This window comes from Salmo trutta, chromosome 35 (genome assembly GCF_901001165.1).
Source record: "Salmo trutta chromosome 35, fSalTru1.1, whole genome shotgun sequence".
NCBI classification, from domain to species: Eukaryota; Metazoa; Chordata; class Actinopteri; order Salmoniformes; family Salmonidae; genus Salmo; species Salmo trutta.
This window is the reverse complement of record NC_042991.1, coordinates 16,315,551-16,338,412: the sequence shown is the minus strand read 5'-3', so window position 1 is coordinate 16,338,412 and position 22,862 is coordinate 16,315,551. Positions and strand designations below refer to the sequence as shown.

Below are 22,862 nucleotides of genomic sequence, written 5' to 3'. Positions count from 1 at the left end.
CATGTTATCTCTGTGCATTCCAATTGCAATCGATAAAATGCAATTCTGTTCATTATCCATAGCTTACGCCTGCTCATACCATAACCTGACCACCACCATGGGGCACGCTGTTAACAACGTTGACATCAGCAAACTGCTCGCACACACGACACCATGGTTTCTGACAGCTTGTGCAGAAATTCTTTGCTTGTGCACAGTTTCATTAGTTGTCTGGGTGGCTGGTCTCAGATTATCCGGCAGGTGAAGAAGCCGGATGTGGAGGTCCTGGGCTGGCAGGGTTACACTTAGTATGCGCTTGTGTGGCCGGTTGGACATACTGCCAAATTCTCTAAAACAACGTTGGGTGTGGCTTATGGTAGAGAAATGAAAATGAAATTCTCTGGCAACAGCTCTGGTGGACATTCCTGCAGTCAGCATGCCAATTGCACTCTCCCTCAAAACTTGAGACATTTGTGGAATTGTGTTGTGTGACAAAACTGCACATTTTAAAGTGCCCTTTTATTGTTCCAGCACAAGGTGCAACTGTGTAATGTTCATGCTGTTTAATCAGCTTCTTGATATGCCTCACCTGTCAGGTGGATGTTTTATCTTGGCAAAGGAGAAATGCTCACTAACAGTGATGTAAACACATTTGTGCACAACATATTATAGAAATAAGCTTTGTGTGCTTATGTGTGCTCATGAAATATGGGACCAACACATTACATGTTGCGTTTATATTTTTGTTCAGTATATATTTCTATGGGTAATATAACACGCTATGGTAACAAATGCAAACATATTTTATATGATGTATATGATGATTGAAGTGTGTGAGATAAACTGTATTACAAAATGGACATTTTGAGATACTAAAAGTGAATCATAATAATCCCCCATCATTTAAGTGACATAGATATAAAGGAGCCATGATCCTCATACGTATATGACTTTCAAAATCAAATTTTACTGTGATAATATCTACGAAGTGTTATGTGATATTGATTTTTATTTCATAACAAAAAATCCTGTGCAACAGAAAAAACATAATAAAGCATTTATTTGAAGACTCAAACTTTAATGAAAGAATTGTGAATAAGAATTTTTGAACAGTAAAAACAAATACAATTTCAAGAGTTTTTAGTTATTTTATAAAGTTTGCAAGCCAATCAAATTTTTGACAAAATAATTTATATTTACTCACAACATTAGTTTACATAAATTGTGCTGTTATTTTCTGTACTCTTCTTGAGTCTGTCCAAATCCTCAGGACTGCCGGATCTGCCAAAATATCAAATACATAAACACAAAAAACTAAATTGGAACAATATTAATGAAAATACAAATGTCAGTCTAGTTTAAAAAGTGACTCTTGGAAATATCCCACAAAATCCCCAGCACAAAAAGAAAATAAATTTGAAAGAATTTAAAATAAACACCTTACCTCGCCTCGGTGGTAGTAAAATACATGCTCACTCCTTTGGGTTTATGGGAACCTCTGTTTTTATCAGAGATGTTATGTCTACAGAGACATTAAAAGCAGTGTGGCCATTCAATCAGCTGACCTCAAAATCTATCAAGCTCCTTTATTGCTCTGGCTATCGCAAAGCATTCAGAAAGTCAAATCCTGATATCTGACAGGGATGTAAAACAAATGAGTGTTGTAATATCTGACCAGTAATGACACTAATCCTCCTCCACATTTTTTTGTAACCTTTATTTAATTTGGCAAGTCAGTTAAGAACAAATTCTTACCTTCAAAGTCGACAAAGATGATGAGGTCATCGTTTTTCAGGTAGTTCCGTCGTCGCAAGTCGAAATGCTTGATCATGTTGCGCCATCCCCGCGACTCTCCCCTGTAGCACCCACACCCTGGGTCGTAGGTCCCCACATTGGTTGGATTATCCCACCACAGCTTCCCATCTGGAGCTGGTGAACACAGAAACATTCTGTATATCATAAGACTATTAAATCACATTATAGCTGTTTCATTGCCGTTGTAATCTGACCAGATTATGGGCCAGATATAACAAACTAAGCATTTCCTGATTTTTTCCAGATATAATTAAGTTAAGCGAAGAGAAAATACTTTAAGGTAAAGTGTACATGAAGACAAATTTAACCTAAAGTGTATTCTCTAAACACAATAATGACATACTCTTAATCAGGTCTGTAGTCAGACTGCGAGCAGACGACATCCTCAGTTGGATGTCAGGATCCTGGTCCATGACCACGATTTTAGCCTGCCTATTCAGGGCCGGCCACTGCATGACCACGTCATTCTCCCCGCTGGCCAGGTGGAAGTACATCCCAGTGTAGCCACCAGTGTGGTCACTGTAGTCAGAGACGGGGCGGACACGTACACCGTAACGATAGCCCTCTGGGCTGTAGAAGACTGGACTGTCCATGACGGTGGTATTGTTTGCAGTGTTGAGGATTCCAGTGAAGTTCTTGATCTGCCAGACAGCGTTGGGACAGCGAGTCTCAGTCAGGCTGATGTCGTCAATGAAGATTCCTCCACTGGTTGTAGATGGATCTCCTCGGACACCTTGGAAAGCATAGCGGAACTTCTCTTCGATCTCCATGGAGACGTGGACAATCCTCCATGTGTGGTCGTCATCTCCTAGTTTACAAATCGAAATGAAATCGTGCAGTAACAAAGTTTCAACCAAAGAGGATAAACAATACATATATCAGTGATTGTATATTTGAAAATGAATACCCCAGATGGTGTGTATTTTCTTCAGTTTGCGAACTGTCCCAGTCCCATCGTCCATCTTCACCCAAATCACAAGTCTGTCCTTTGGTCCGCCTGTCATCTTGTAGAAAAACTGCAGACACTGCAGGTGTCTCTTGGGGTACAGGATGCGAGACTCTAACAGAGCTGACTCGTCCTCCTTCCCGGTCTTAGTGTTGAAGTGCATGTAGTAACCTGCATCTAAAAGACCACAAAGATATCACACATACAATGTTAGAGCTATTCACTCTAATGGTTAGGATTGGGGGTATGGTAATCTACTCCTAGAAGTGGTTGATCTGAGGTGATGTATTGTTGAACTCTGACCTCTGCATTGGCCAATGAGAGTGTGATCCTCGTTCCCAGTGCTGCTCTTGGTGTGGACCCAATCTGCATCATCAGTGGGGCTCTGAATCATCCCACAGATGTTGATGTACTCAAAGGAACACTGGTCCAGGAGAGTGAGAGGGGAGGCTGGCAATGGAGGAGGGGCATATCTCAGTTGACACGTGGATCACAATGAAGCAACTATAATTTCATCATCACATCTGACACTAGAACATTTTAACTTGACAAAAACGGAGTGGTGATCAGCTGCATTTTCCTACACTGCTGCCACACAGCTATGTCAGGACAAATAGGTAATACTCTCTGTCATATGTCTCACAACACTTACAGCAATTATACATCCTGTTCAACCTCAGCATGTCCAGTTTGCTGAAGTCCAGGTACTGGCCAATGATGTTGTTGAATTCTGGGATGTTGGTGGTGATTGTGGGAATGTTGGGGTCCACGTTGAAGGAGTATGGCCGGTAGTGCATGACAGACTCATAATCGTAAGGAGTGTTCTGGTCAGTGATGAAGGAATCATCGTATTTGTTGAAATTATGTTCTAGCCCTGCAAGAAAGGATAAAAGACATGTCATACTAAAATGTTCCCACTTGACTAATAATGGTATTGCATCTAGGCAGTCACATGTTGTGAATAGTGCTAGGCTGAATAGTGTTAGTGCTAGGCCGTAACAAAACCCTCCACTTGGCCCTTTGTGGCCAAGATACACCACCCTTGCTGTCTCTCATCAACCAGAGGCCTGACTGATACTGACCTGGAGTGACTTGGTCCAGCCAGATCTTGACATAGTCGTCTCTGTCCTGGCGAGACTGCTCATGGTAGAAGCCCAGAGCGTGGAGGAGCTCGTGTTCGATTACAGCCTTGTGGTCACAGCCATCGCCCAGGGACAGGATCTGTCCATTCTGCTGGTCCCCAACGCTGGAGAAACACCTTGCAAACACAGTTCAACGTTGAGTTATATGGATGTGTGAGGGCAGACATGTTTAAAGTTGAATGTTAAAACGTTGCAGCAGTTATGCAAGAAGGCAATTGTTTTGTGTAACAAATTGACTGAGATTTGTTCATTTAGTCTGTCCTGGTGAATGCATACATGAAAGCTATAGAGCGTTCTGTGTAAAAGCAATGGCTGTTGGACAATATGTACACTGTCAGCTCATACCCGCCTCTCTTTTCAAACTTGATGTATGTCTTCTCGCCTTCGTAGGGCTTGAAGTCTATGCAAGATTTCAGACGATACATTTCAAATGCCTGATGGACACAACCTTTGGCATTCAAATCTGAAAGACAAGGAAGAACAAAGCTAAGACATTACAAGTGGCTTACAGTGTAATAAATTGATAATATGCCTTTTATGTTGTGTTGCATGTAAATAAATGAATTCAAGTCATTTTAGTTGGACTCTATATCAAGTTCAACTTGCACTTACCCAAGTCATCTGACAGAATGTAGGGTATGGGAAACTTCCATCTGTATTTAGTGTCAATCAAGGCATTGCGTCCTGGCTGTTAAAAGGAAGAAAAAGAGTCATGTTCTAATTGGACTGAATCTTTCTGGACTCGGGGAAGACATTATAAAGATTATCAAAGGACAATCAGTTTTTTTAAGCAAAAACAGCTATCTGATAACATATAGCAAAATAACACCATTGGTTCTTACCAGAATGAGCATATCCCCTTCAACCAAGTCTTCTTCTGCTCCTGTCAGGCCAAATATAATTTGAAAACAATGAATTCAACATTTGATCATTATTCATGTCATGAACATCAAACATTAAATGTTTAATCAAAATGACCACATACAAACATCCGGTTAAGTTCCTCAAACTCACCCAAGTTAAGTAAGGGGTTATCATCTTCACCGTTTCCGTATACCTCTGCACATAAAAAGCATGGCTCAGATCAAGACATGGAGGTAGAATCATTTTTATGTATTTGGAATTGACTTTATGGTAAGATATTTGGTTGACATACCATGCACACGAGATGACAGAGGAATCTGTTCCCCCAAAGAGAAACAAATATTTAGCAAATAATAAATATGCTATAATTTCAATTCCACTATTCCTGTAAGCACTACCTTTACATGTCTAGTAATCATCTTCACAATCATAATTCAAATGTATTGACAGTACTTACAATGTATGAACTGGACAGCGCAACCAGCCCTGTCAAGAAGAGAAGTGTCTGCATGGACATGATGAATATGGCTAGACTAGAGTTTCTGCTTTGGTTTAAGCGTCCAAGTGAACCAGAGGACCTTTAGCCCTTGATAAAGTTTATGTCTGCTATGGTAAAAAGTAACTGGGGGCCTTGAATCTACAGTGCTGCTGATATGTGGGATGTTATAAAACCAGTTCAGAGTGCCTTCCCAAACAACTCAGGGAAAACAAATGGGAGACAACACTCATTGGCTGGGGGGGAATAACACTTTTTTATATGACAATCAGTGAGACTGCCACCACCTGGTAAGTATTGAAAACTACCCCACTCTGCTTATGTGTTAAAAACAAATACTGACTTGTGTTGGTGCTTCTTCTAAAAAAGCATGCAAAACAGAGTCAAAGCTGGCTAGTGAGATCTTCCCTCCCCGGATTTGCCAATGATTTGCATTAATGGTTAACCTTGCTTAACTGGTAGCATCCCCATTGCCAATGGTTTCCACATCTGCCCAGAAGAAAGGGTGCAGTATTTCATTATTCTGAGCATTTGGGAGAATTACTTGCAGACACAGCAATCAATTCAGGCACTCAAATATATAAAGTATTTATTTGTTAACAATTGACCTTGCAATCACCATAAACAACAGGCATAGTATCAAACTGAGTAGATTGGTAACATGACAAAATGTAGGCTTATGCTTTACAAAACACGGTAAACAGAATTGAGGAAAGGAGGGGCGTGGCAGGGTAGTGGGTTATTGTAATGCTGCTTCATGTAAAAGTTGGTGTATTTTCAGTTTTACAGCACTCTTTTTTCCATGGGGGAGCTTCCTAAAATACGGGAGCAAACTAAAGAACATCTCGTCCTCCATTCCATCCATCCCATCCATCTGCCACCTCATCTTCTGGCTGGGCCCATTGGATCCCGATGTAGTGTCAGGAGAGGGAGCATCCTCATCATCTGCCTAGTCCCCCTCGATCTCGTGAATAATGAAGGCTGATTTATCATCCACGCCTTCTGTGGCACTTTCCCCGTTCCCCTCCATTTCCTTATCATTCTCTCCCCTATCCTCCAAGTCAAGTGTGGTGTCTCCTTGCCAGCTCTTGGCCTGAATGAAGGGGGTGAGGAAGGACATTCTCCTGCTGTGCATCCAGTTCTTCTTGTGACTATCCGTCCCCAGAGGCTTTCCTCTGCTCTTCAGCCCGCTTGAATCTGATGAATGTGTCCCTCAGGTTCTTCCATTTCTTCTGACAGTCACCAACTGAACACACCAAATGACGCGTCAGACAAAAAGAAGAGGGGAGACAGGTAAGGATACCTGCATCTTACACAAATAGAGCAATCTCAATCTGAGCTATCAAAGGTTCAGGGAAATACACACCATGCCATTTCTTTAATCTTATGTAAACATATTTTATTTCTAATTTACCTTATTGCAGGGATCACATTGTTGTTTTATTAGGAAAATAACAATTGGCAGGTAGCTAGCTAAGTATGTAGCTGGCTATGTATGCAGCTAGCTACCTACTAGGTGAGAGAAAGTTGGGTATTTGGTCAACAACACAGTTCAAGCAGGTAGCTAGCAAGTTGGCTAGTTTACTTGAGGTTATGGCTAGAATCTATACTGCTACGGACGGAAGTGACGCAAATACCGTCTAAATCTTAAAAAGAAAATGTCGTTTCGGGAGAATTTCTGCATTTGAATTATCCCTAAACCTAACAATTGTCCTACCCTTAACCGAATTATCCTAACCTGCTACGAAAAGTCCATTCTCTTCGTAGTTGTATACCATCTAGTCCTCACCCTTACGAGTTAGCTAGCTACGGTTATCTTGCTAGCAGCAAGCTGTCCTTACCAGGCATTTCCACTTGCAGATGTAAAGCTCTCCATGCCCCTTGCCTTTCTCTGTGAGTCCTTGTACTAGTTTAAAGTTATGTTATACAACTCACGATAATCCGAAACAGCCTAAATTACTCTGTCAATCATTTGCATGTTGGCTTTCAAAGCACTCGCTGCTGCTACTGGATATTTGTTGAATTCAGAATGCGCCTGCGTTTCTTGCGCTGATAGGTCCAGTTTACAAATTATAGCTGGCTAACGTTAGCTATCTACCACAATGGAATGATTAAGACAGATGTGGCTAGCTAAAATGTATACATTTTATTTATACAAATCAGAACGATTCTGAAATGCAACGTTATATGTTGTGAAAACATGTAACGGGGCACTATATGTAGCTTGGTTTGATAACGCTAACTGTTTAGCATTGGGTAGAACGACGAGGTGGCCGAGTGGTTAAGGCGATGGACTGCTAATCCATTGTGCTCTGCACGCGTGGGTTCGAATCCCATCCTCGTCGAACACTTTTGGCCCTGTCCTGAAATGTAGTTATATGTAGCCACTAGCTTTGCTCTACAAAATATGTCCGACATTTGCTCGCATACTGTACAACCGCATTTAGTCAGAAATTCAATCAAATTGAAGGGATGCATGGAAAATGTATATTTTTTTTCTTCAAATCCAGCATTTTATTAATATAGACAGATAAAGTGCAATAGAGTAGAAACCAGCCTGAGGTCAAATGCTGTTTCAGGTATTTAAATAACTTTTCAATACATTTCAAAACAATTATTCATACAACTTTTATTTGAAAAAAAATAAGTAGTTTAATATTGGAAAGTATTTTAACATAATCAAATTCTGGCTCCCATGAATTTAACCCAGGTATTTCAAATAAGTACTTTCAAATACAATTTGGAAGACTATTTGTTTGTTTTGTCAAACAACCATTCAAATACTAAAATTACCTTCTGAGAGCTGGGGGAAAAAATAAGGGATATATTATATATATACACTGAACAAAAATATAAACACAACATGCATCAATTTCAACGATTTTACATTTACATTTACATTTAAGTCATTTAGCAGACGCTCTTATCCAGAGCGACTTACAAATTGGTGCATTCACCAAAATATCCAGTAGAACAACCACTTTACAATAGTGCATCTAAATCTTTTAAAGGGGGGGGGGGGTTAGAAGGATTACTTTATCCTATCCCAGGTATTCCTTAAAGAGGTGGGGTTTCAGGTGTCTCCGGAAGGTGGTGATTGACTCCGCTGTCCTGGCATCGTGAGGGAGCTTGTTCCACCATTGGGGTGCCAGAGCAGCGAACAGTTTTGACTGGGCTGAGCGGGAGCTGTGCTTCCTCAGAGGTAGGGAGGCGAGCAGGCCAGAGGTGGATGAACGCAGTGCCCTTGTTTGGGTGTAGGGCCTGATCAGAGCCTGAGGTCATATAAGGAAATCAGTCAATTTAAATAAATTCATTAGGCCCTAATCTATGGATTTAACATGACTGGGAATACAGATATGCATCTGTTGGTCACAGAAACCTTTTTAAAAAAACATAGGGACATGGATCAGAAAACCAGTCAGTATCTGGTTTGACCACCATTTGCCTCATGCAGCGTAACACATCTCCTTCACATAGAGTTGATCAGGCTGTTGATTGTGGCCTGTGGAATGTTGTCCCACTTCAATGGCTGTGTGAACTTGCTGGATATTGGCGGCAACTGGAACACACTGTCGTACACGTTGATCCAGAGCATCCCAAAAATGCTCAATGTGTGACATGTCTGGTAAGTATGCAGGTCATGGAAGAACTGGGAAATTTTCAGCTTCCAGGAATTGTGTGCAGGTCCTTGCTGAAACACGAATTGATGGCGGCAGATGAACGGCACGACAATGGGCCTCAGAATCTCATTACGGTATCTCTGTGCATTAAAATTGCCATCAATAAAATGCAGTTGTGTTCATTGTCCGTAGCTTATGCCTGCCCATATCATAACCCCACCGCCACCATGGAGCACTCTGTTCACAACGTTGACATCAGTAAACCGCTCGCCCACACAACGCCATACATGGTTGGCGTCATGTTGTGTTGCTACCTTACTGTGTTGTCATGTGTTGCTGCCATGCTATGTTGTTGTCTTAGGTCTCTCTTGTTGTGATGTGTGTTTTGTCCTATATTTTTATTTAATTTATTTTTAATCCCAGCCCCCATCCCCACAGGAGGCCTTTTGGTAGGCCGTCATTGTAAATAAGAATTTGTTCTTAACTGACTTGCCTAGTTAAATAAAGGTTAAATAAATAAAATTAAAATACTGTGTTGTCATGTGTTGCTGCCATGCTATGTTGTTGTCTTAGGTCTCTCTTGTTGTGATGTGTGTTTTGTCCTATATTTTTATTTAATTTATTTTTAATCCCAGCCCCCATCCCCACAGGAGGCCTTTTGGTAGGCCGTCATTGTAAATAAGAATTTGTTCTTAACTGACTTGCCTAGTTAAATAAAGGTTAAATAAATAAAATTAAAATACACGCTGCCATCTGCCCTGTACAGTTGAAGTCGGGATTGATCCGTGAAGAGCACACTTCTCCAGTGTGCCAGTGGCCATCGAAGGTGAGCATTTGCCCGCTGATGTCGATTGCGACGCTGAACTGCAGTCAGGTCAAGACCCTGGTGAGGACGACGAAAACGCAGATGAGCTAACCTGAGATGGTTTCTGACAGTTTGTGCAGACAATTCTTTGGTTGTACAAACCCAGTTTCATCAGCTGTCCAGGTGGCTGGTATCACGATCCTGCAGTTGAAGAAGCCAGATGTGGAGGCCCTAGGCTGGCGTGGTTACACGTGGTCTCCAGTTGTGAGGCCAGTTGGACATACTGCCAAATTAAAACGACGTTGGAGGTGGCTTACATTAGAAAAATGAACATTCAATTATCTGGCAACAGCACGGGTGGACATTCCTGCAGTCAGCATGCCAATTGCACACTCCCTCTACTTGAGACATCTGTGGCATTGTGTTGTGTGACACAACTGCACATTTTAGAGTGGCCTTTTATTGTCCCCGGCACAAGGTGCACTGTGTAATGATCATGCTGTTTAATCAGCTTCTTGATATACCACACCTGTCAGGTGGATGGATTATCTTGGCAAAGGAGACATTTTTCTATTTATTTAACTAGGCAAGTCAGTTAAGAACAAATTCTTATTTACAATGACGGCCTAGGAACAATGGGTTAACTGCCTTGTTCAGGGGTAGAACAACAGATTTTTACCCCGTCAGCACGGGGATTCAATTTAGCAACGTTTTGGTTACTGGCCCAATCTCTAACCACTAGGCTCTAACCACTAGGCTCTAACCACTAGGCTCTAACCACTAGGCTAAATGTTCACTAACAGGGATGTAAACAAATTTGTGCACAACATTTGAGAGAAATAAGCTTTTTGTGCAAATGGAAAATGTCTGGGATCTTTTATTTCAGCTCATGAAACATGGGACCAACACTTTACATGTTGCATTTATATTATTGACCAATACATATATATTTTACATAACATAAGTGTTTAGGGTGAAAAAAAAACATGTCACCTAGAAAATAATATTGTTATCTTTTATTGTACGTGCAAAATTGTCCCCTGTAGTGGTCATTAGGACGTAAATATGAAAAAATGGACATTGCAGTCAATGGGTACAGTAGGTGAAAACATAGTTGCGGCATCCGGGTGGCCACTTCAGAGGACATTTCTTGATAAGCTCTTATTTAGCCCTTATTTAATGTGAAACATTTATTACACAGTCCTGACAACTCACTTAACTATTCCTGAGATATTCACTTTCTAGAAACAATTTGAATATCAAACACAAAAATAATTAATAATTACACACACTTAAAATATTCCATAAAATTACCTAATTTTGACGGCAGCCATTTTTTTTAAACCAGGAAGATATGTCAAGGTCACACCCCCACACGTGATATTTACATTTACCTCATTTAGCAGACGCTCTTTTCATCGAAAAGCCCAGAATGTCCTCTCAAAGGGACAACAGGACTTAATACAGTGGCTTGTATGGCCTCAGTGATATGAACCAAGAACTGATGTCCACTAGAGAAGACAAAAATGTATTACTGGGTCTCAGGAGTATAAAGGTACTGGTTTTGGGCAATACTTGTCACGCCCTGACCTGAGAGAGTTATTTTTCTCTGTTTGGTTAGGTCAGGGTGTGACATGGGTGGGCATTCTATGTGTTTGTAACGGTTGTCGTCGGGAATAGAGGACCAAAACGCAGCAGGAATGTGGATGCTCATCTTGTATTTATTTTTAAATAAAGAGAACACCAAAATAACAAAACGAAGAACTCACGTACAACAAAACAGTCTTGTCACGCTCACACAGGCAAAACAAGAAACAATCTCCCACAACACCAAACCAAACAATTACCCATATATAGGACTCTCAATCAGAGGCAACGAGAAAGCACCTGCCTCCAATTGAGAGTCCAACCCCCCATCAACCTAAACATAGAAATACAACAAACCAGAAAGAACATAGAAATACAAAACATAGAACATAGACCAAAACCCGGAAATAATAAATCAAACACCCTACTACATACACCACCACCCCGAAACACATAAACAAAATACCTTCTGCCACGTCCTGACCAAACTACAATAGCAAATAATCCCTAAACTGGTCAGGACGTGACAGTGGTGTATGTCTATGTTGTTTTTCTTTATTGGCCGAGTATGGTTTCCAATCAGAGGCAGCTGTCATTCGTTGTCTCTGATTGGGAATCATACTCAGGCAGCCTTTTCCCCACCTGTGTTTGTGGGTTATTATTATTTCTGTGTGTGTACGCCACAGTTGTGTTATGTTTCTTTCTATTTACCTGTTTATTGTTTTGGTTTGGGTTTTTTTTCAAATAAAGATGTGGAATTACCGGCACGCTGCGCCTTGGCTCATATATGACAGGGAATTTGAAGATTCAGAACGTGACAACACTCAAATACACAGAAACAAGTATTTTAAATATCAAATATACATGTATTTGATCCCTGGTTTGGTAGAAACCATAGCGAGAGGAACAGCAAAAAATACACACATCAACATGAATATTAGCTTTCTTAACACATGTTAATATGTTTAATTCATAATAGCTAGTTCTTTCTCAGTGCTCATTATCATTTTGATAGCCCTTGATGTGGGATCCTGTAGTTCTGTGCTCAATGTTCTGGGAGGCTTGAGAACCAGCAGGGAGTCTGTGGGAGCTTGTGGCCCCATACTCACTGCTCATCCTTGAAGAAAGGTGAATTCTCTCTGTTCCTTCCTCATAAGAGCATTCAGTTTCTTTACTGGGTTTGGTCTAGAAGTGATCAAAACCGTTGGGTTATCAATGTTTCAATTAGGTTTAGAAACTCAGACAGAATTTACTTCTGTCTGAGTTTGATTGATAAATTATTAGAGTTGATGTGAAGTCTAATCAAGAGCTAAAAATGACTGATGAATGGAAACATTCATATGTGGCCTACATTTATATGTGGCCTACACATGTGGCCTACATTTCTGAATATGTCGTGCAGGCTTTATATGTAGGTCTAGGAGCTTTTCCTGGCCACTTGGCCAGAACAGGAACAACTGTGGGGCCTAATGCCTATCACCAGGTTGTACCTGGTCAGCTCACATTGTCAGGAAAAACTCATGCCTGGCCCTATGTGGTCAAGAAAGACTATGTGATGTGTTATGTTATGTGTACAACTACCTTACCTTAATGGAACGTTGATATTCGTCTACAGCATACTGGTATTTGGCAGTGTTAAGGCCAAGTAGACCAGCCAGTTTTCCCCCAAGAAAATCACAAGCTAAAAGACAAAAATACTTTATGTAAGACCTTTTCAAAAATGTATTTAATTGACATACAGTGGTAAAGCAGTATTTCTATACAATGACTGAATTATATGGAGTACACTGCCTTGCTGAATTTGAATGTTTCAAGAGCACACTGGAATGGAATGCAACTTACTGCGCAATGACTTCCTGCCCAGAGACCAAGTATATGCTCTCCACGGGAGTTTAAGCTAAAACACACAGGTTATTGCTACATTTAGACTACTAATGGACAAAAAAAGTATTTCTACTAAGAATCTAAATCTTATCTGTTTGAATACTTCCATACCATGTCTTCAGGCTCCCTAAACACCTGCTCATGTGATGTATCCTCCTCTGTCTCACTGTTATCTTCCTCCAGAGTCTCACCGCTGGAGAAATGGATGACCCTCCTCTGCTGGGACAGAGAGGGACCCCTGAACTGTGTCCCCTGAATGTCATGGCCCTGAGAGACACACTGTGAATTACTCCATATCCTCTCGAATACCCCTGTTCTGCATAAATAATTCATATAAGGTCTGTGGTTGTGGTTGTGCTTGATAATGGTGTCTGTGTGCGTACTACATTAGCTTATGGTTAGCAATTTCCAATGGCGCCATCTATTTGTCAAGGGATAGTCTTAAAGCTAGAATCCGCAGTTCAAATAATAACAAAGTGGTTACCCCACCTCTGTTTTGGTAAAAAGCTGAAGGAAGGGTTTAGAATAATGCAACCACTCAAATACATAGCGCTATGGATGCACCCATGATATCGATATGATAGTTTTAACCATGTTTTGAGGCTATACAGTGTTTGTTTACATTAACAAGCTCACATTTTTGATTCTGATAGGGTATGACAGTTCAACTAAGGTCATGAGGCATGTGTACGTTATATTCAACGAGTATATATCATACATCTATAAATCCAAAAATGGATGTAGCAACTGCAGATTCTAGCTTTAAAGAGCTATTAGCATGATCCATACAGGTAGCAATCATAAAAGTAGATCTGAATCGAGAGATACTGAAAAAGTAATTCTAAAGAAAAGCCTGTAACCCTCCGACAGGTGAAGCCTTTAGCATATATATGAACAGCACTTACTTCCTTGAAACCTTCGCTCATTCTTCACTGAAGAAAATGTTTTCCTTTCCTTGTGCTGCTGCCTGTAGAGTATAAATGTTTTCTCAGCTCAGAGTAAATACATTTCCTCCACTTTGATGCTACTGGAATGGTCAATCAAGGCAAAAGAAAAAAGCGAGATACTGGGTCCTTCATTAGTTTTGAAACCTGATACACACCAGAAACACACATTTGAGTCATGATTACTGTGTACACCAGTCAGACGCTGCCTTTGGATGACAGGCTACTCATTTCAGTTCCTTCTAAGGCTGAGGGTTGGGCTTTTTCAAATGGCAAGGTTTATTGTTAACTGCTATATGCAGTACTGTTGTTCCTCTGGCTAATGATACTAACCATAGAGATAGAAAGAGGATGCTAGCGCCCAAAAGCCATTTTTTTGCATGGGCAGAGCCATTGAAGGCTTTCACCATTTTGAGGTAGTCAACTGGGTGGGACGTCCTATGGTTTAAGGAAGGATCACACGAGGAGTGATCAGCCAATGAATTGTACTCTTGAGCAAACATTCAATAAATGCAGGTGGCAGTAAATCACCAACCTTGTCTTTATACCTGTTCAAGCAACACACTACAGGTTGCAGTTTGTTTGCCAACCCATAAAAGTAGAACAAAATGGACTACTTCAAAATGGAGATGGCCTCTATGCCCATGCCCTCACATAAACCATAATGGGACATACAATGATGTGATGTCTATCTAAGGCTATGACTTCAACTAGGGTTGCAAAATTCCAGGAACTTTCAATAAATTCAGTTTTTCCTAAAATCCTGGTTGGAGGATTCCGGAGTTCCTGCTTATTTCCTCCTGATGCTGGGAATCTTCCAACCGGGATTTTGGGAAAACCAGGGATTTTGAAAGTTCCTGAAATTTTGCAACCCTAATTACAACACACGCCAGGAAATGTAGTGTTTGAACTTAACATAAAATAGTAATTCAGGTTTCTTGATGTTTTTATTTCCATTTGAAACACATTTTCAATGAAGGACACCATTTGAAGAAGAGTAATGTTAGACTGGTGTATACATTTTGATACAGGAAACGACGTGTGTTCATTCAAATAAATACAATTGGTCCTTGAATGTGAAAATCGATTGTTCCAAGAATAAAAATGGCTTGTAAAGATAATATATAGCCTAATGTATTATTTTAATTCTAATTTAGAGCTGGATACAGTACATCTACACTGAGTTCTGACATGTGTGTGACTAATAAGATTTCAAATGTAAAGGCATTTAAATGGGCTCTGAGGTTGCACAGAAAGAATGCAAAATTGTCTTCCTTGATTGGCAAATTAGTATACTATACTAGTGGTTACTTGTCCCTCTATTGTACTGCCTCAGTAGAGGCTAGTTGTCATTAGTTCTAAAAAAAAAAAACTGTTAGGAAATGATGGCGAATCAGTACTCTGAAAGCTACAGTTATGCATACATATGGAGTATATCATTGTCATATACAGATAAAATAAAAATGAGTAAATTAATTTGATAGATTTCCATACATAGTGTAAGACCATGTGCCAAAGTACAACATTCTCTTCACTGAAATGGTTTGAGCAGGTTATGATTGACATATTTGAATTTCTTTCTTCATTAACCATTATTCTATTGTTCCTGCGCTCATCAATCAGTCTTAACAGCAACCATGGCCACTAGTCTGGGTTATTTAAAACAGTTTTCTGAGATCACAGGAAGATCTGTAGGTTACAATGTTATGGAACGTTCAGAAAACTATTTTGAGTAGAACAGGCATGCTCATATCAGCTTTATGAATTACATTTATTATCTGCAACATTCAGCAAATTGCGCTCTCCTGAGTGCTTTCCAGATGTTGTTCCCTGTTCCTGCTGAACAGTTGGCCTTGTTATGGTTATTATGACCCTAGACAAGCACCGCCTTGTCCTCAAATCTCTTATAAAAAGAGGGGAATATTTCACAATGGTTACTATAATAAATACAGGCCCTACCCAGCAATGGAGTGTCTTGAGAGAGTATGAATAATATGATACTGTATGTACAGGAGTGTCCTTTCAGTTGCAAGAAAACTGATTAAATTAGAGAATCTCAGACACAGAAAAATAAAATAAATGAAAACATACTATTTGCTCAAATGATTGGATATTCATCATGGAGTGTTAAGTTCTTACTAAATTATTTGTCAGTTTGTTAAATGAGCAATAAATAAAGATCCAATATGACGGGGGCTTTTAACAAAATCCCCAACAGCACTAGTGAGAGAACAATTCAGCTGTAAGTCTGACCCAATAATATTTTGTCCCAAAAAATATGAAAACAGCTACGTATAAAATGAAGTACAACAGATGCTACTGTAAATCACTGACCATAAAACACTACAGATAAAACAAGCCCATGCATGAATAAATCCATGCTTTTCTTCTGTTCCTTGTTGATTAACATTTCTACTCCCATATCTATTATGTTATCCCCCCATCACCAATAACCTTTTCTCAGAGGGCATTTTATACTCAATGACTGAATAGTCTGGCTTGGTAGCACTGCATATCAGCATAATGTAAAACATTTTACCATAAATCAAAGAAACAACAAGGCCTTTCCTATGGTTTACTTTTCATGGAAAGGAAATGGGACTCCATATCTCTGTTAGGTGGAATTTAAGCATGTGTACAGTATGGGAGTAGTGTCTTCCTGTTGTTTAAGAGATTATGCAGCCTGTATCTTTCTGAGGCTTCAAATCTGGTTCCTTCATTGGCTTAATAACCTCTTCTTCCCGTTTTGGTTTGGCCTGCAATCAAAATAGTGAGGGGGAAAAACATTAAACCTTCTGTCCCAGCCAAGCAAATTAACAAAACCCTATCACTGTCTTTATATGATTATTATCAGTAACAAGACAAAATATGTGAAGACATAACTTCAAAACAAAATCAGAGCACATAACTTGATTACTATAGTTTATGTTTCAGTGCCAAATGGCACTGCATTACCTTCTCGTCTTTGGCCCCCTTGGTGAGGTCAAAGGTAGCGTAGACTTCAGGGGTGCATTGCTCGCTGAGCGCTGGGAACTCAAAGGAGATTGGCTCGGCAAGGCCATAACTGGCCTTCAGCTCCAGCTGGGGCGCCTCGGCTGGGACCTTGTGGAAGTATCTGGAGAAATGAAACATTTCTGTATAAATGCTACAATTGCTTAATGTTATTTACTCTAAACAAATCAGTGTTCTTCTGGAGGTGTGTGTGTGTGTGTGTGTGTGTGTTAACTCACATGAATCCGTTTTCTCTCTCGCACTTCTGCAGGGTATTTTTGATCAAGCCACCCAGCTTGGTGAAGAAGAGCTGCTCAGAGGGCTTGGCCGTGCTACCCGGCCCTTTGGTCTGACGGTACTCTTTGCACAGAGTCTCGGCTCTGGAGTAGCCTAAACACAGTAAGCAAGACCTGTAAATATTTACACTTCTTAAGCTGTAGAGACACCTGTTAAGTGCTTAAAAAAAGCAAAACATGATGTATCATCTCTAGAACAGAAATACCAACATTTTTCTGCCTCTTGGAGAGATCTTATTGACTCCCCACACTTGTCACTAGAGAGGAGAGTCTGTCCGTGGTAGCAGTATGCCTGAAAAAGTGACAAATGAAGGGCATAAGCATTATTAGAAATGCATTTCGCCTCCCGAGTGGCACAGTGGTCTAAGGCGTGGGCATTGTGTCAAGAAGCAGTGTGGCTTGGTTGGGTTTCGGAGGACGCACGGCTCTCTACCGTCGCCTCTCCCGAGTCCGTACGGGAGTTGCAGCGATGAGACAAGACTGTAACTACCAATTGGATACCACGAAACTTACAGAACAGTCAAAAACAAAACGAAGACTTTCTCTCAACTGTCTAGAACTGCTCAATGACTTACATAGGACATGTAGAAGTGCTGTTTCAGCTGGAGGTACTTCCTCCACTTACTGCTGCACTCTGGCTCCAGGGTGTTCAGTGTGCCGTCTGGGAAGAAAGAGAGGATAACATTCATTTGAGTGATCAGGAGGACCAACAGTGGTTAGATCCAGACATTCCAACACAATTTAAGATCATTACAAAAATGCCACAATTCAAGAAGTGACAGGACAGACCTAAATACTTACCAGCTTTCTGGTAGAAGTTTGCAGTCTCGAAGGCCAAAGCTGCAATGAGAGTGGCGTTATGCTTGAGCTCAATCGCTCTGGCAATCGTCACTGCAAACAGAAAAAAAATGGGCTAATATCATATTCATTACAAACACTTTCATAAGTAGGCTATTCTCCCTCTCTCACATACACAGTAATACATGGGAACATTGGCCTTCTCTGTAGCTCAGTTGGTAGAGCATGGTGTTTGCAACGCCAGGGTTGTGGGTTCGATTCCCACGGGGGGCCAGCACAGAAAAAAAATGTATGAAATGTATGCATTCACTACTGTAAGTCGCTCTGGATAAGAGCGTCTGCTAAATGACTAAAATGTAATGTATATGTAACATGAGTTTGCCCTAAGACCCCAGAAGTTTTCCTGGCCAAGTCACATTGTCAGATCCTGACCCTAGTCATTAAGCAGAACAGTTGACTGGGTCCAGTGTAGCTACCTTCCTGTGCCTCTGCTTGGCACTGGACAATGTAGGTGTCGATGACTCTGGGTTCCAGGTCCCGGCCCTTCTCTGCTGGGGTGATTAGGCGGGGGATGTGGACCTCCTACAGAGGAGAGACCAGAGAGGAGAATGAGTCTGCTGCTAAACACAACCATGCACCAACAACCAGTGACCTGTGTCCAGGTTGATGATACTATAATTTATTCACATAGTTCACCATGTGTTGAGGTTAATGTAAAGTGGGCAATATAGGAACCATATTTGTTAGGTTTATCAGAGTGTACTTTTTAACTTGCTGATTATCTCTCTATGTAAAGTGACTTTGGGTGTCTTGAAAAGTGCTTAAAATAAAATGTATTATTATTATTATTATAATAATAATAATATTAAGAGATAATATGAGCTTATCACCTTGAGGTGTTTGAAAATCCCAGCAGCATATTTCAGGCTCCTGTGGACATCTTTTGCATCTACCTCTGTTACACTGAAAAGGGAAGAAAATGACAATGTCAGTGTGTACCCTTTACAATATTGATATGTAAATAGAATGAGTGTGAATTGACAAAGTCATAAATGACCTAATTTGCATAATCAGATGCATTGTATGATAAATTAGTAACGCAGAAAATAAAACACTTACTTTTCCTTTCCTGCAAGTCTTGAGGCAAACTTGGTTTGCCAAATTGCAACATTGTAGGCCATGGAGATCAGTTCAAAAATAGCATCTTGTTGGGCACTGTAAAGAGGCAATGGGACAGGATGTTAATAACAATAATAGTATTGAGAGAGAGTGTATTTCTATAATGAACGGAGACATCTGTTTGCAGTGAGAAAACTATGCCAATGTTGAACCTGAGTAATGATGTAATAACGCGTGTGACTTGTTTCAGGAAACGAGGCGTATGTCACGCGTCACTTCACAGGAGAGGCATTTGAATGTAAACATTTTCTATCAAAATGTGTTTGACAGAAATGCCTTCTGGAACATGTGAACTTCCATGTGTCTTAATAACAAATGTGTATGCCATCTGTAAATATGAATACAATTGTTAAAATTACAAGCCTAGTTGGTTTAGCCACGGGAAAAAAAACAGGAACCTTCCTGCTAGCCATGATTGGCTGAGGTAATGGCTGGGCTGGACATGCTGATATATATCACGCTTCTGTCTATAACATGAGCTGCTCAGTATGTGTAGGTAATCCTTTCTAACACAGCTTTTTCGAAAGACGTCACGCAGAACTGCAAAAGTGTTGCTAGCTAATGCTCTCTACTTCCTGGAGGTCCAAGTTTTGAAATCAGTGGAATGTCCGGTGGAAGCAGAGTATGATAACTAAGGAGATGGAGAAATTCTGCCGTTTGATTGCAAATATGCGGAGGGAGTCGAAAAGAGAACACAGAAGGCTGTTGTATAAAACACTTGTCTCCAGATTACATCTTCAAAATAAAGGCAACCATGGCATCCATGACAGAGAGGGAGAAGCATTCGTCCATGTATATGGTTAAGAGAGTCTAGCTGGCTGTGTATTAATATTAGTTGTATCTCAGAGCCATTTGCCTTGCTAGTCATAGTTGGTTAGTTTAGCTACCAGCAGATTCATGCAGGGTAATAACATAATGAGTTGGGATTATGGTTCAAGTACATCTGGTGCTGACAGAGATGGCCGCCTCGCTTTGCGTTCTTAGTAAACTATGAAGTATTTTGTTTTTTTAATGTATTATTTCTTACACTGTTACCCCAGGAAATCTATTATTTGTTAGATATTACTGCACAGTCGGAACTAGAAGCACAAGCATTTTGCTACACTCGCATTAACATCTGCTAACCATGTGTATGTGACCAATAAAATCAATTTGATATGGTTAATTGTTTAGCTAGCTAGATGTCTAAACAAAAGACTCCACTATGCAAGTGACCATTCCACTGTACCGTGTACACCTTCTGTATCCTATGCATGTGACAAATACACTGATTTTATTTGATATAGTGTGTGTTTACCAGAGACAGTAATTTGAAAAACAACATGACCTGCACCAAAGTCAAAGGAGGATATAACGTTAGGCCAACGAGACCAAGTTCTAAAATTCTCTAAAATGACTTGTAAATAATGATTGTGAGTTTATTTTCCTGTAATAATTAATACAAATTAGCTGAAGTTAAGACGCTGTCACCTATATGATATGGTCATTATTTTAACTGGCTAACTTAAGGTGTGAACGATGCTGAATTGGTGTAGACAAGAGCTCTCCAGTATATAAGAATATGTCAAAGATAAATACACAATGCAGAGACAGAGGACGAGAGGTCAAAAGGACGAGAAGTCAATAGAGTAATAACGATTAAGGGAAATAGTGTTTTTTCTGTAATAGGAAATTATTGATCAATGGTTCAGAGACATCTTCTGAAATAGGATACTTGTTATTTGGCCATTGGCTAGTTTTAATGGAAGGAATTCTAATTGGTCAACCACAGGCTAGGACTGGGTTATAAAAACTACATGCTGTCCCTTTGTTATGGAGAGAGAATCGCTGGAGAGAACCAGTGAGGACAGGGGAGAATGACCATCTACCTCCCCGTATGATTTGTCCTCTTTGAATAAACCTATTTTCCTCCCTCTGATTTGCTTTGGAGTTTGTGTTATTGAAGAATGACATAAATTGCTAACAAGTAGGTGTACCAAAACATTCAAGAGTCAACTTTCAAAGCAGAATTACTTTCCCATTGTTACTCAACGGTGGAGTATGATATACCATTGTCTAGCTCTAAGTCTTTACTTTTAAACCAATGTAAAAAACATTTCGCTTCATAAGACCGAATCGAGCCACTCGTCACATTTATAAAACAGGGTCAGCAGGAAATGCAAAAGAACCAAGACAAGCCTATTGTAACTAAAATGTATGTGTTGACTGGAGATCTGACTGTGGGGCTGATGGAGGTAACCAACCACCTATGGGCTAGAAGCCTTTACCTTGGGGTGTTTCCTTGCAAAGTGTCAGTCCACTTGAAGTTCTGCATGAACCGAAGCTTGTTCTCTTGTGTGGTGCCATCCAGAGGTGCAATGAATCCTGTGTCATCAAAAGACCGCCAACTAATTGTTAATAACAACGAATGGAAAATAGTTAAGCATGATGAGCTGAGCGTAGCGTAGCTAAAAGATCACACAAAAACACTACAAAACAGTGAGCCCGGCTAAAGACAGAGGAGAAAAGGGCACAAACAGAAAATTCACCTTGTAAGAGGGAGAAATAAGCATCGGTGGCATTTTTCATGATTTCGGGATTGCAGGTGGTATCTGTGAACATCTCCAAGAGTCTTGCCCTTGTTGTTCTCAAGTCACTGATGAGGAAGATATACATGTAAGCAAACTTGTTTTCAATTGCCATACTAAGAATGGATATCAATTGCCAAGTCTACATACTTGCATATCTTGTTTGCTGATGGGCTTCCAGCAACTCCATAGAAGTTGAAGGAGACAGGTGCAGTTGCTTTCAATGGGTTTCGGTGGAACCAATGAGTCATTCTGTGGCTTGGATGGTAAAAGCTGGATGTCTGCTAGATGAAGCACAGGCACATCAATTAACAATTCAATACATAAATAATTGGACATATAACGGCCTGATTAGCTACAAATAAAATACTTATGTTATGACAGTAAACGTATCTTAACTGCTGGCTGTGCCTTGATGACAACCATCAACAACTGACTGTCTTGATGGCCTACTGTAGCTAGCACACAAATAGTTAGCTAGCTACAATAGCTAAGCGTAGTTAGCTAACTAACATTAGTTTCCATATAGGCTAGTCGGGTTAGCATATTGCAGGACGACGTAGCTATTGTAAACATATTACACACCACATTGATCGTATAATGTTATTAGATAATGTTACCAAAAATAAATAGACAGCATATTAATAAGTGGTTTGTTACGTAACCTCTATCCAAATGTGACAACAGCAACTCCAACTAACGTTAGCTAGCTAGCTAGCTTGCTAATGTAAACAAATTGGCATCTAGCTTGCTATTTGCCTAATGGACTAAAAATATCGAAAATCTAAAACCACAAAATTCAGATATTTTTCATGATGGATCATTAAGCTAGTTTGTACAATATTGTGGAAGTGATGTTTACGAACCTTGGATCTAGGAACTCTGACAATCTGAAGATGCACTTCCGGAAATAAAGACACAGAATGGTTCTTGACCAGTGGAAAGAGCG

General features: G+C 40.2%; 3 protein-coding genes, 1 long non-coding RNA gene and 1 other non-coding gene across 6 annotated transcripts; 1 reads left to right on the top strand and 4 right to left on the bottom strand.

Moving 5' to 3' along the window:
* Window positions 1–1,113: 1,113 nt before the first annotated feature.
* mep1a.1 (meprin A, alpha (PABA peptide hydrolase), tandem duplicate 1) lies at window positions 1,114–5,360 on the bottom strand. The gene is made up of 14 exons (XM_029733516.1): window positions 5,204–5,360; window positions 5,039–5,063; window positions 4,897–4,941; window positions 4,725–4,765; window positions 4,495–4,570; window positions 4,228–4,345; window positions 3,823–3,998; window positions 3,393–3,614; window positions 3,044–3,190; window positions 2,702–2,917; window positions 2,138–2,602; window positions 1,735–1,908; window positions 1,424–1,501; window positions 1,114–1,260 (listed from the first exon to the last, which is right to left on the bottom strand). Exons 1-13 carry the CDS (start codon window positions 5,261–5,263, stop codon window positions 1,452–1,454), a joined length of 1,815 nt encoding a protein of 604 aa, XP_029589376.1. The 5' UTR covers window positions 5,264–5,360; the 3' UTR covers window positions 1,114–1,260; window positions 1,424–1,451.
* A 445-nt stretch (window positions 5,361–5,805) lies between these two features.
* On the bottom strand, window positions 5,806–7,384 carry LOC115174722 (uncharacterized). The gene is made up of 2 exons (XR_003871827.1): window positions 7,084–7,384; window positions 5,806–6,488 (listed from the first exon to the last, which is right to left on the bottom strand). It is a non-coding gene; the product is annotated as an uncharacterized LOC115174722 (long non-coding RNA).
* Window positions 7,385–7,505: 121 nt separating this feature from the next.
* trnas-gcu (transfer RNA serine (anticodon GCU)) lies at window positions 7,506–7,587 on the top strand. Its single transcript has one exon. It is a non-coding gene; the product is annotated as a tRNA-Ser (tRNA).
* Window positions 7,588–12,099: 4,512 nt separating this feature from the next.
* On the bottom strand, window positions 12,100–14,464 carry LOC115174721 (protein FAM177A1-like). Its single transcript, XM_029733522.1, has 5 exons — window positions 14,044–14,464; window positions 13,250–13,405; window positions 13,097–13,151; window positions 12,841–12,935; window positions 12,100–12,439 (listed from the first exon to the last, which is right to left on the bottom strand). Exons 1-5 carry the CDS (start codon window positions 14,062–14,064, stop codon window positions 12,245–12,247), a joined length of 522 nt encoding a protein of 173 aa, XP_029589382.1. The 5' UTR covers window positions 14,065–14,464; the 3' UTR covers window positions 12,100–12,244.
* A 546-nt stretch (window positions 14,465–15,010) lies between these two features.
* On the bottom strand, window positions 15,011–22,862 carry LOC115174719 (BRO1 domain-containing protein BROX). Of its 2 annotated transcripts, none has more exons than XM_029733520.1 (13): window positions 22,780–22,862; window positions 22,064–22,197; window positions 21,875–21,981; window positions 21,614–21,710; window positions 19,287–19,382; window positions 19,058–19,130; window positions 18,644–18,749; window positions 18,171–18,260; window positions 17,945–18,030; window positions 17,580–17,661; window positions 17,313–17,463; window positions 17,038–17,197; window positions 15,011–16,838 (listed from the first exon to the last, which is right to left on the bottom strand). In XM_029733520.1, exons 2-13 carry the CDS (start codon window positions 22,162–22,164, stop codon window positions 16,749–16,751), a joined length of 1,239 nt encoding a protein of 412 aa, XP_029589380.1. In that variant the 5' UTR covers window positions 22,165–22,197; window positions 22,780–22,862; the 3' UTR covers window positions 15,011–16,748. The 2 variants fall into 2 exon arrangements, with proteins under 2 accessions (XP_029589380.1, XP_029589381.1); XM_029733521.1 differs by having other exon boundaries at window positions 22,064–22,194; window positions 22,780–22,856.